Source organism: Phocoena phocoena, chromosome 20, assembly GCF_963924675.1.
Source record: "Phocoena phocoena chromosome 20, mPhoPho1.1, whole genome shotgun sequence".
Classification (NCBI taxonomy): Eukaryota; Metazoa; Chordata; class Mammalia; order Artiodactyla; family Phocoenidae; genus Phocoena; species Phocoena phocoena.
Genome location: NC_089238.1, coordinates 15,259,162 through 15,272,735, shown reverse-complemented (window position 1 = coordinate 15,272,735; position 13,574 = coordinate 15,259,162). Strand labels below are relative to the sequence as shown.

Sequence of the window (13,574 nt, the reverse complement as noted above, 5' to 3'; positions counted from 1 at the left end):
CTTTACGTACACCCTGGGACTGAGTAATCCCAGTCTTCATATAAAATCAACAGAAATACACACACACACATATACAAGAATATTTATAGTAGTATTTTTATTACAACACAAAATTATAAAAAATACAAATATCCATCAAGAGGATAGATAAATAGCAGTATATTCTTAAAATGGAAGAGTATACAGAATGAAAATGAATACACTACTGCCACATGCAATAATGTATGAATCTTTAAAATGTTGAGTGAAACAAGACAAAAAATTTGTAATGTATAATAAAATATAAAGTTTAAAGACATGCAAAAACTATTTCATGTTAAAAGCCAGGGAAGTGGTAATCTTTGGGGAAGTAACAACTTTTATTCCGCAGAGTGCAATGAGAAATATACTTCATAATTTCTTCCTCTTATGGAGACTGATACTTAAAACCACTTTGAATCTTGCTTCTGCATGTATTATATAAGAATTAAAAAAAATAAACTGAGTCAGCAGGAGAACTTGAAAACGTAAAAAATTAGCTTCATTGCTGATAAGAGTTCATATCAATGATCATATCCATTTCATATGCTAGTAAACAGTAGATAAATAGTTATGTGGTATAGTACATTAAGTTAATAATTATTATTACATTTGTGATTAAAATTACCTTATTCACACGTTAAGCATGCTTTTTTAAAAAACTAAAGTTTTACAGTAACTTAGAAAGGCTTCACAAAGAAATCACATCATTATTACTGCATTACCATGTTTTCTCCCTTGTGAGTTCTTTGATGGACAATAAGGTTTCTCTTATAACTGAAGGACTTACCACACTCATTACAAATATAAGGCTTCTCCCCTGTATGAGTTCTCTGATGTACAATGAGATTTGTCTTCTGGCGGAAGCACTTCCCACATTCATTACACTTGTATGGTTTCTCTCCTGTATGAGTTCTTTGATGATGAATGAGATATGACTTCCTGCTAAAGGCTTTCCCACACTGAGGGCATTCATAGGATTTCTGCCCTGTATGTATTTTCTGATGTACAGTGAGGGTTGCTTTCTGGCGAAAAGACTTCCCACACTCATTACAAATATAGGGTTTCTCTCCTGTATGAATTCTCTGATGTAGATTGAGATTTGTCTTCTGACTGAAGGATTTCCCACATTCATTACATTCATATGGTTTCTCTCCTGTGTGAGTTCTGTGATGATCAATGAGGTATGACTTCATTCTAAAAGCCTTCCCACAGTGAGGACATTCATAGGATTTTTCCCCTGTATGTGTTCTCTGATGTGCCACAAGGGTTGTTTTCTGGCGGAAGGATTTTCCACACTCATTACAAATATAAGGTTTCTCTTCATTATGAGTCTTCTCATGAAGAGCGAGGGTTGTCTTCTGAGAGAAGGATTTCCCACATTCATTACAAATATAGGGCTTTTCCCCTGTATGAGTTCTCTGATGTACAGTAAGATTTGCCTTCTGGTGAAAGGACTTCCCACATTCTTTACAAATATAGGGTTTCTCTCCTGTATGAATTCTCTGATGTAGGGAGAGTGTTGTCTTCTGGCGGAAAGACTTCCCACAGTCATTACACTCATATGGTTTCTCTCCTGTGTGAGTTCTTTGATGACGAATGAGGTGTGACTTCAATCTGAAGGCATTCCTACATTGTGGACATTCATATGATTTCTCCCCTGTATGTGTTCTCTGATGATCAGTGAGGGCTGTCTTTAGGCGGAAGGACTTACCACATTCATTACAAACAAAGGGTTTCTCTCCAGTGTGAGTTCTCTGATGATCAATGAGATATGATTTCCTTCTAAATGAATTTCCACATTGATGACATTGGTAGGGTTTTTCCTCTGTGTGAATTCCCTGATGCAGAATCAATACTGATTTCCTGCAGAAGGACTTCCCACATTCAGTGCATATATGCTTTTTTTCAATATTGGTTGTTCTTCTCCTTTTATTATATTCAGATGGTTTTTCCCTTCTGTAAGCTCTATTATGTGTAATTAGGCCTCCTTTTTTAAGGAAGGATTTCTCACAGTCATTATATCCAAATGACTGTGCTGAAGTTTCTATTTCATGATATTGCATAATCATTTCATTATGACTGACAGTCCTACCACACTGATTATGGGATTTGCCTCCAGAGTGAGCTGTCTCTGGCTTAGTATTGAGGAGTGATTTCCCATATCCATTATGCTCACTAAGTCTCTTTCTTGTAGGACTTAGATTACTGATTATTAATTCTGAAACATTTTTTAAAATCTTTCCATGAGTGTCATATTCAGGAGGTAGGTTTTTTGAATTAATAGGGTTTTTGCTTAAAGTAAATGTCTTTTCATATGCACTACTGTTCTCCTTAATCAGTTTTTTGTGGTTGATTAATACAACTGATCTAGAAAATTTATCTTGTTCTTCCTTGAATTTCACTAAAAAGTCTTCAGCTTTCCACTTTTCTTCTAGGAAAGAATATAATTAATAACAATTTGTGAATCTTCACATATTTGCTATCAAAAGGAATTGTAATAGGGTCTAGTACATGAGGCCAAAAAAGACCACGGACAAATTATTCCTTGCCTGGGAAAAGACATGGAACCTAAATTAAAAACTCTGCCTCATTGTGGAAAAAGATGAAAAATAAGTAATGAACACTAGTAACATTTGCATTTTGCACCAGAACTTCATACAGAAAGTGAAACAAACACACGAAGCAGTAAGGAGAAGAGACAAAAGAATAGTGGAAGAGGAATTCATGCTTGGATAGGTGGATTCAGAGGCAATGAAGTGAACCTTTCAAGAGCATTAAGATTTAAGTAGGATGGACAGAAAAATTAGCAGAAAAGTTTGTTCAGGGAAAATTTTAGAGGAAGGCATTTGGAGGACACAGATCAGAGCCTATACTTTTATTTCTTTATTTCTTTATGCCCCACGACGTGGCATGTGCGATCTTAGTTCCCTGACCAGGGACTGAACCCGTACCCCCTGCAGCGCAAGTGTGGATTCCTAACCACTGGATAACCAGGGAATCCCCCTGAGCCTATACTTTTAAATATTCATCCCTAGACTGTAAGGTAAAATACTTCCAGTTGTTCCACCACCCTCTTTCCACACACCCACCAATAAATCTTTCTAAGCATCAACTATTTTCCTAGTGTTTATAATCCTCTCTATAGCTGGGGATAATTTTTTCTTGTGAGGGAAATACTAGGAAAACACTTCCAACAGGAACTTTAAAACAGACTAAGGGTATGTTCACCAGTGTATTCAGGTTGCTGTTGTTATTATTTTCTTTCAGAATTGTTCAATAGCAAAACTCTCATGATCATTAATTATAACTATTCTTCTTTTTAAGTGCTTAGAGGTTTAAAGAAAGATTAAATTCTTTCCCCAATACAGTAACATTCTTAACTCCAGTTTTCCATATGGGGGACCAGAAAGATTGTTCACTCTGGCTCTAAATCACTCATTAATCTTAACCTTTATTTCTCTTATAAATTTAGAACTATATTTGACTCTTTTGCTTTGCAATCATCCACATCTAGTGAAACAATGTTAAATCTAGGTTCAAAAATCTATTTCTTCCTTGAGTCCATTACCCACAATACTAACATACAAGGAATTTCTCCTGTAAACAAAACTTTACATTACCTAGACTTACTTTTTATATTCAAACAAGTTTTCAGGGTTGTCCACATATCTGAAAATTTTCACCCATAACAATCAAAGCCTAATATTTACTGCCCTATAAATACCTCCCTTATCCCTAATCACATGCTTTTGCTCATGTTCTTTTAATCAGTTGACTTGCCTTCCAGTCTTATTTCTAATCATATTTAGATAATCTTCAAGAAAATGTTACTACTCCATGATATCAAAACCCTTCACATATATCCCACCACCACTTTATTTTTTACTTCTTTATAACTTGAAAATAATTATGGTCTAGAAAAAGAATTTTAACAAATCTTTTTACAAGCTTACACTGTGTCATAAATATTTCATGAAAAATGCAGACTTTAACAGTAATCCTTTCTCATAAAGGAATATTTTGTTGGTTATCACCTTTGTACTCTTCTGAGTTCACATTAACACTGCATATCATAGATAGGTAGTGTTTGTTAGAATCCAACCATTTGAATCAGAATGTACAGAACCATGGCCTGAGCAAGTACTTCTGAAAGGACTTATCAGTACATACTTTATGAATGGAGGAAAAAGAGATCTCCCCTGTACAGCTCCATAAACAGAAAATGAAACAACTACTGACTACTTAAAATGTTGTATACTATGGCAAAGAAGATACAGAGGATCTTATCTTTAAAAGAAAGAATCCTTAAGCATAAACAATGTACAATCAAGTATCAAATTATATAACATCCAAGAGCTGTGTGTGTTACAGTTAGTAAGCAGCATGGAAATTCAGGAAAAGGAAAGGTGGATATGTTGGGGAGTAGTCAAGGAATAGAAAGAAGAAGAAATCTCAAGACTTGAAAGATATACACTATACAGAAGGGTGAACAAAATGAAAAGTACAGACATCATGACAGACCCTACATGTATAGAGAACATTTAGGAGACTGGATGAAGTGGAAATTAGCAAGCATTTTCCACAAAAGAGAGAAATAAAGTTGAAAAGACCAGATGAGGGATTATAGTAGTCCTTGTATGAAGGAGAATTTCAATTTCCTATAATAATAAGTAGTGGGGAACAAGTCATGATATAGCTTGTCAGGAAAGTTAACAATATAAATTGAAAAAATTAGGACAAAAATTATGGCAAAAACAAATTGTAATTACCGTATGCAAGACATTAAATAAGGTAGTCGTCATTTTGTATGATATGAGTAAAAAATGAAAATATGGGAGGATGTAAATATATTTCACGGCCTGATAAACACAAATTGTGAAAAGATCCACAAGAGATTATGAAAGAGACAATCAAGCTGATATCATGGCAGTAATAAAATAATTTGGAAATAGTTAAATGGGAACGAATTTAAGAGCTAGGAAAGTTGGTGATTTTCATTTTCAACTTATTGTCACAAAAGAGGTGAGGCATCATAGTGCAGAACTTGTGAAGGACGGGAGTGAAGGTGGGAGGACTGTGCCGAGTATGTTGGTATTAGAGGTCCTCTACATAAAACAAGGAGCTTAAGTTCTGAGAGTGGAAGAGACTAATATAATTGAAAGGTAGATCTCTTGAGGACAAATTAGAGAAATAAGACTGAGAGTCCAATGAAACAATATACCTTAAAAAAAAAAAAAGTTCTGTGACTATTATGTATGAGGCACTGTTCCAGTCAATATGGCCAGAGTGGTAAAAAAAAAAACAAAGTAAGTTGGAAATAAATAATCACTTAGATAATCAGGATAAGAATGATTCAGTGTTTTACCCAAACCAAGGGATGATTTCAGGAAAGATGATCAGCCATATAACAATGAACCATGAAAGTTTAATGGAAGAAAATGGTAACTATGGAATTATCAGTCTGGGCCAAGGTGAGTGAGCTTTAAAATTAATAGCTAGACTCATGGTGAGAATGGGAACTTAGAGTTAGCATAGCAAACAAATCTGAAATACTATAAAAGAAAGGGAAAGAAAAAGCAACTAAGAAGAGAAATATTAGCCAAGAATTTTTTCTTTCTTAAAGATAGATTTTAAAATGCCTAAAAGAAATCTATTCAATGGCTAAAAGATAAGGGACCGAGAAAGCTAAAAAAGGATACAAATCAAGAAAAAAGATCTATAAGAAGGAAGGAAAGAGATCTAAAAGAAGGAAGGCTTAATTTTGATTAAGAGTGGCAACTATCTTTGATAACACCAAGCAAACTAAGGAAGTCTATTATATAGGGAGAGTGACATTTGAAAGTGATTTAATTTTTTTGCAGGCACAATAGTCATTTCAACGGTCAGGAACCTTTAAAAAGACACTACCAAAATATTTCAAAGGTGTCACCCAACACATGACCACTTTAAATTTATTTTCCACAGATTTCATCTGCCTGCAAGTCAGAAACTCACCTAAACAGGTATGACCTGTAAATGATGTCCATGGCTCTTCTCCTCGTTCCAACTTGAGGATCACGTCAGGCTTGGTCATGTGACACCCTGATTAAGGGAAGATTTGGATTAAGTTGCTTAGGCGTCAATACCTTTGAAAAATCAATAAGGTGAATTTTCAGTACTGGAAATTAAGATACTCCTTTGTGTAACAGTAAATTTAACACCTTGCACTATGCAAGTGAAGACACAATAATCCTTTCTGTCAACCAAAAAGAATGCATTACCTCTTATCCCTGAAATCAAGATCACACATATTTTAGGCATCTTGAAAGGAAATGCATGCTACTGAAAGTTTCAAAGAGAGTTTTTCTTACCCACAGAAACGAGGTGGCAATAGTTTTCCAACATCACATCCATGTATAGCATCTTCTGAGCAGGATCCAGGTGCTGCCACTCTTCCTGACTAAAGTCCACAGTCACATCTTTGAATGACACTGATCCCTGTAATGGTTTGGGACTGTGATCAGAACAAATTGACGAGAAATTGGAGACTAGTTTTGATCCTGTTCCTTTGTGGCATTCTTATGAAAACTTGTAAAGAATGCCTACCATTTTTCTTGTTTTGTGATTTAAATAGTAAGGGAAACAAAAATCAAGGTAGAAGTACTTGCCACCAAATTTATTTAATAACTCATTCTAAAAATGTTTCTTGTGAAGTCACTTTGTAACCCCAAATTGGACTCGTTTACTAGGGTGCCAAGATATACAAAATGCTGTCCCTGTTCACAAGAAGTTACAACCTCAAAGCATGTAACACATACCTTCAAGAAAGTATGTGTCAACACAAATCTACAAGAAGGTGTTATGGGTACTGTAACAGAAGTATGTACAAGATAACAATGTATTACAAGGGCAGAACAATTTTTCAGACTTCACTGAGGAGGTAAATTTTTTCCTCTTCAAGATTAATGTGTTATGCAGGAAGAATATAGTTTTAAAATGCATGGGAGTGACTTTGGGCATCCAATAATAATACAGTGAATTGGTCAAGCAAAAATTAGAGGAGAGTTTATCCTTAAAAGGCAGCAATGAGTAAGAATTGTTAGGTTTGTGGCTTTTTTTTTTTCTTTCTGCGTTACGTGGGCCTCTCACTATTGTGGCCTCTCCTGTTGCAGAGCACAGGCTCCGGACGCGCAGGCTCAGCGGCCATGGCTCACGGGCCCAGCCACTCCGCGGCATGTGGGATCTTCCCGAATCGGGGCACGAACCCGTGTCCCCTGCATCGGCAGGTGGACTCTCAACCACTGCGCCACCAGGGAAGCCCGGTTTGTGGCTTTTTTGCATGAAGGTACCCCAAAGCCCATAGCTCTTCAGGTGAAGAGCTTCCTCAAAGGTGACAGGGGACAGAATTGAGGGCTGGCAGATGAGCTGGAGATTTAGCGATAAATTCTGGAAGTGAGAGAACTACAGGAAAAATGAGACCCCAAATCTGAGTATAAACTCTGCCATAACTCCAGGTTGATAGTTAAACTAAACAATTGTTAGAGAGATAACAGGAGGCTTAGCAAAGAGCAAACAGAAAGACACCAGCAAAGAGTTTTGAAAAACAGAAGTGTACCTAGTGAGATTTGGAGATTTCTGCATTTTTGATTAACAGCATTCCACAACCTGCTCATAGCTTAAGCAGAAGAAAACTGAAGCCTTAATGGACTGAGGTGTCAGAAGCTGGAGTTAACAAAAAGCAGCAGGAAGTATAAGGGGTGAAACACTGAAAGAAAGAGAATGTAGAAAGTCAGGCCCCAAATCTAAGTATAAATATATACCAAATTCTTTGAGAGCTAACGTACATGAACACAGTGGGAATCTACCTCCCATCATAGGACCAGGGTAAAAAGCAGCAGGTGGGAGCTTAAGGGACCTAGCTATCAGCTGCTTCACACTTGGGGTGGAGGTGGAGGGGCAGGGAGGGCAGAGTTTGAAGTTTGATTCCAAGCAAGTTAATCTTCTGCTAGAACAACAACAAAAAACAATAATCCTCAGAAAAACAGACATACAGAATTCAGATTACTATAATATATTACTCATGATGTTCTTGTTTCTAGCAAAAATTAGACATGTAAACAAAACAAAACAGAAAAAGAAGAGAGGGAATATGACCCATATTCAGAAAAAGTTCATGGAAACTAATTCCTAGTGGACCCAGGTATTGGATTTTGCCACAAAGGCTTCAAAACAGCTGTTCTAAATGTATCTAAAGAAGTAATGAAAAACCTGGCATGGAATCTTAAAACATAAACTGCTAAAAAAGCACGAAGTGAAAATTCTAGAGTACAGTAACTGAAATGAAAATTTCACTATGTAGGTAGCAGACTAGAAATAGAAAAAGGAGCAATCAGTAACCTTGTAAATGCAGGCATACCTCAGAGATATTGCAGATTCAGTTTTAGACCACTGTAATAAAACGATTATTGCAATAAAGTGAGTCGCATGAATTTTTTGGTTACCCAGTGCATATAAAAGTTACATTTACATTCTACTGTAGTCTATTAAATGCAATGACATTATGTCTAAAAAACAATGAACATGCCTTAATTAAAAAATACTTTATGGCTAAAATGTGCTAATCATCACCAGAGCTTTTAGTGAGTTGTAATCTTTTTGCAATACTAACATCAAAGATCACTGATCACAGATGATAACAAATATAACGAAAAAGTTTGAAATACTGAAGAATAGCCAATGTGACAGAAATGAAGTGAGCAAATGCTGTTGGAAAAATGGCACCAATAGACTTGTGTTAAACTCAGCATTGCTACAAACTTCAATTTGTAAAAGATGAAATATCTGCAAAGTGAAATAAAAGCATAATAAAATTAGGTATGCCTATATATAACTAGATCAACAGAAATTAATCAATCTGAATAGAAAAGGAAAGAAAAAGAAAAAATGAATAGACCCACAGAGAGCAGTGGGTCAATTTCAAAGTAATCCAACAGAGGTGTAATTGGAGTCCCAGAAAAATAGGGGGAAAAAAAGGGTCTGAATTTTTAAGGAAATAATGGCCTAACACATTCAAAGTAAGCAAAACTTAACTTACATATTGAAAAAGCTTAATGAACCCCAAAAGGATAAAAACAAAAGAAAACCACACTCAGCAAATCCTAATCAAACTGCTAAAAGCCAAAGAGAACATCAACCAAGAATTCTGTACTGAGCAAAATATCCTATTGAAAATAAAGTCGACATAAAGCTACTTTCAGAAGAAATCTGAGAGAATTCATCACTAGCAAAACTGTACTATCAAAAATGGTAAAGAAAGGTTTTCAGGCTGAAGGTAAAAATGACATCAGATGGTAAACAAGGTCTTTAGGAAAGAATGAAGAGGTTGAGAAAAATTGTATATAAAAGACTATAAATATTCATTTCCTTCCTTATTTAAAAAACATGAGTGTTTCAAGCAGGGGTTGGTGAACACTTTCTGCTGTTTTAGTATGAACACAACCATGGACAGTATATAAAATGAATGAGCAAAGTTGTGTTTCAATAAAACTTCATGTATGGACACTGAGATTTAAATTTCATAAAAGTTATGTAAGTGAGAAATATTTTGATTACGTAGGTCAGAAATATTCTGATTTTGCACTTTTTCAAACATTTAAAGTATAACTATTTTAAACTCACAATCTGTACAAAAACACATAGTAGACTGTTTTTAGCCTCTGGGCTGTAGACCCTTGGTTTAAAGTAGGCATTCTAACACCATTTATTACAAATATAAATATCACACACATGGTGAACAAAAAAAACAAACCATGGGGAAGTCAATAAATGAAAATACAATGTTGCAAGTTGACATATTTTACCTTAAGTAATTCAGTACTATCTCTAAGTAAAACATGATTAAGTTAAAGATGCACACTGTAATCCCTAAAGCAACCAAAAAAAAAAAATAATGCAAACTGATATAACTACAAACTCAAAAGAGAAGTAAAAATTATGAAAATGTACGGCTTGACACAAAATAAAACAGGATATAGGAACAGATGCACAAAAACAGGTTAGGAGTAATCTTTTCTTTTTTTTTTTTTTTGGTACACGGGTCTCTCACTGTTGTGGCCACTCCCATTGCGGAGCACAGGCTCAGCGGCCATGGCTCATGGGCCCAGCTGCTCCGTGGCATGTGGGATCTTCCCGGACCGGGACACGAACCCATGTCCCCTGCATCGGCAGGCGGACTCTCAACCACTGCGCTACCAGGGTAGCCCAGGAGTAATTTTAAATGCATATTATTAAATGTAAGAAGCCCAATTTGAAAAGGCTACATAATATATGATTTTAACTATATAACATTCTGGAAAAGGCAAAGCTATGGAGATGATAGATCAGTGGTGGGACTTCCCTGGTGGTGCAGTGGTTAAGAATCCACCTGCCAATGCAGGGGACATGGGTTCGAGCCCTGGTCTGGGGAAGATCGCACATGCCGTGCAGCAACTAAGCCCGTGCACCACAACTACTGAGCCTGCACACCACAACTACTGAGCCCGTGCACACAACTACTGAAGCCCACGCACCTAGAGCCTGTGCTCTGCAACAAGAGAAGCCACCGCAATGAGAAGCCCACGCACCGCAACAAAGAGTTGCCCCTGCTTGCTGCAACTAGAAAGCCTGAGCTCAGTAACGAAGACCCAATGCAGCCAAAAATTAAATACAAAAAATAATTTTAAAAAATCAGTGGTTGGGGCTTCCCTGGTGGCGCAGTGGTTGAGAGTCCGCCTGCCGATGCAGGGGACGCGGGTTCATGCCCTGGTCCAGGAAGATCCCACATGCCGCGGAGCGGCTAGGCCCGTGAGCCATGGCCGCTGAGCCTGCGCGTCCGGAGCCTGTGCTCCGCAATGGGAGAGGCCACAACAGTGAGAGACCCGCATAACGCAAAAAAAAAAAAAAAAAAAAAAAAAAAAAGAAAAAAAAAAAAAAAAAAAAAAAAAAAAAAAAAAAATCAGTGGTTGCCACTGCCACATATTAGAGGAGAGGGAGAGATGAATAGGCAGAGCACAGAGGATTTTTAGAGCAGTGAAATTAGTCTGTATAATACTATAATGGTAGATACATGTCACTATATATTTGTCAAAATCCATAGAATATAGAACACCAAGAATGAACCCTAATGTAAACTATGGACTTTGGATGATAATGATATATCATTGTAGGTTCATTGATTTTAACAACATACCACTCTGATGTAAGATATTGATAGTAGGGAAAGCTATGCATGTGTCCAGGGGTAAGGGCATAAATGGAAACTCTCTGTACTTTCTGCTTAATTTTGTCTGAACCTAAAACCACTAAAATATAAAGTATGGTTAAAAGATTAAAATAAAACAGGTTAGGTAATCAGAAAACAAAGAGTGAAATGGCAGCCCTAACTACAACAGGACTAAACACTCCAACAAAAAGATTATTAAAATGTGTAAAAAAACCAAGACTCGAAATATATTCTGTCTTCAAGAGACATACTTTAAATAACATAGACACAAATAGGTTTAAAATAAAAGGATGGGAAAGAAACATAAAAACATTAAACATGGGAAAGCTGATGGGGCTATAGTAAAAGAAGCTGAGGAGTATTACCACTACAGACAAAAAAGAACATTTCCTGATAATAAAAGAGTAAATACATGAGGAAAATATAGCAACTACAAATGTATATGTACTTAAGTAACAGTTTCAAAACACGAGGCAAAAATTGACAAAAGTAAAATGAGATTTTAAAAAGTCTAAGCATGGTTGGTGTTAATATTTGTCAGTAACTGAGAGAACTAGACAAAAGGGGGAAAACCTGTAGAGATTTAGAAACTCTAAAGAATACTGACACCTAACGCATTTGATATTTATAAACCACCACTTTCAATAATTTCACAACACATTTTATTCAAGAGTAAATGGACTATGCACCAAGATAGAACACAAACAAGTCTCAACAGATTTAAGACAAATCATACAAAGTGTGTTTTCTGACCACACATGAACTAAATTAGATATCAATAAAAATGGCATATCTAGAAAAGCCCCAAATGTTTGGAAATTAAACAATACACTTCCAAGTAACCAATTTAGGGTCAAAGAAAATTAAAAAATTGTTTTTCATAAAATATATTAAACTAAATACAAATAGATCAAATTTTGAAGATGCAATTAGAATAGGCTAAAAGAGAAAGTTATAAGTTTAAATGCTTATATTAGAAAACAAGAAAGATTTAATATCAATAATTTAAACTTTTATCTTAAGAAGCTTTAAAAAAGAATAAGTTAAACTAACCCCAAAGCAAGTAAAGGAAATAGTTAGGAAAAAAGGAAAAATCAATAAAATAGAAAATAAATAAGCAATAGGGGAAAATCAATGAAACCTAAAGCCAAATCCTTGAAAATATCAATAAACTGTAAAACCTCTAGTTAGATGGATTAAGAAATAAAGAGGGATGTTACACATGGCCATTATCAGATCCTACAGATATTAAATAGATAAGAGAATTATAAACAAATTAAAGGCAATAAATTAGACAATGTAGATGAAATGGACAAATATTTTAACTTAAAAAACATGTTACCAAAGAAAAAAAATCTGAAAACCCTTAACTATTAAAGATACTGAGGGACTTCCCTGGTGGTCCAGTGAAGTCCACTTCCAATGCAGGGGGCATGAGTTTGATCCCTGATTGGGGAATTAAGATCCCACACGCTGCGGGGCAACGAAGCCTGTGTGTGCCACAACTATTGAGCTTGCGCACCTCAATGAGAGAGCCTGCGTGCCGCAAACTACAGAGCCTACATACTCTGGAGCCTGTGCACCACAACTAGAGAGCCCACACACCCTGGAGCCCATGTGCCACAACAAAGAGCCCACATGCCACAACAACAACAAGAAAAGATCCCGCATGCCTCAAAGATCCCGCATGCCACAACTAAGACCCAATGCAGTCAAAAAACAAACAAACAAAAGAAAAACAGGGACAACAATCAAAAAACAAATGGGAAAACAAAAAAATAGCAAGATGGTATATTTAAACGCAACTTATTGATAACTCATTAAATGAAAATGGACTAAAAACTCTAATTAAAAGGTACAGTATCAGGAGTTACCTGGTTAGGATCCTGGGCTTTCACTGCCATGGCCTGAGTTCAATCCCTGGTCGGGGAACTGAGATCCCACAAGCCATGCGGCATAGCCCTGCCCCACCCACCCCCCCCCACCCCCCCAGAAAAGGGAGAATATCAGACTGGAGACAAAAGTAATACCAAAATATATACTCTCTGTAACAGACTCATTATAAATATTAAAACATAGGTAGGTTAAAGTATAAAGAATGGAGAACAGGTATACTATGTAAATACTAATTGAAAGAGATCAGCCAATATGGCAGAATAGAAAGACCCTGATTGAGCTCACCTCCTCTCACAAGCACACCAAAATTACAACTATTTACAGAACAATGATCAGTGAAAATCACTGGCACCTACAAGAAAAGATCTACAGATAAAGAAGGTATGACAAGATGTGTAGGAGTGAGGTTGTGATGTAG

At 36.1% G+C, this 13,574-nt stretch overlaps 1 protein-coding gene across 3 annotated transcripts in view; it reads right to left on the bottom strand.

Annotated features, from left to right (window-relative positions):
• Positions 1–13,574, bottom strand: part of ZNF567 (zinc finger protein 567) — a 159,305-nt gene that overhangs the window by 130,538 nt on the left and 15,193 nt on the right. Inside the window, exons 1-4 of one of the 3 annotated variants that reach the window (XM_065899377.1) lie at positions 6,372–6,498; positions 6,222–6,290; positions 6,016–6,102; positions 732–2,452 (exon numbers count right to left, since the gene is read on the bottom strand). In XM_065899377.1, the coding sequence (XP_065755449.1) occupies positions 732–2,452; positions 6,016–6,102; positions 6,222–6,290; positions 6,372–6,423 (1,929 nt within the window). In that variant the 5' untranslated portion in view covers positions 6,424–6,498. Of the gene's footprint in view, positions 1–94; positions 2,453–6,015; positions 6,103–6,221; positions 6,291–6,371; positions 6,499–13,574 lie in introns of those variants that run through there. The other 2 variants (XM_065899375.1, XM_065899376.1) reach the window with 2 other exon arrangements.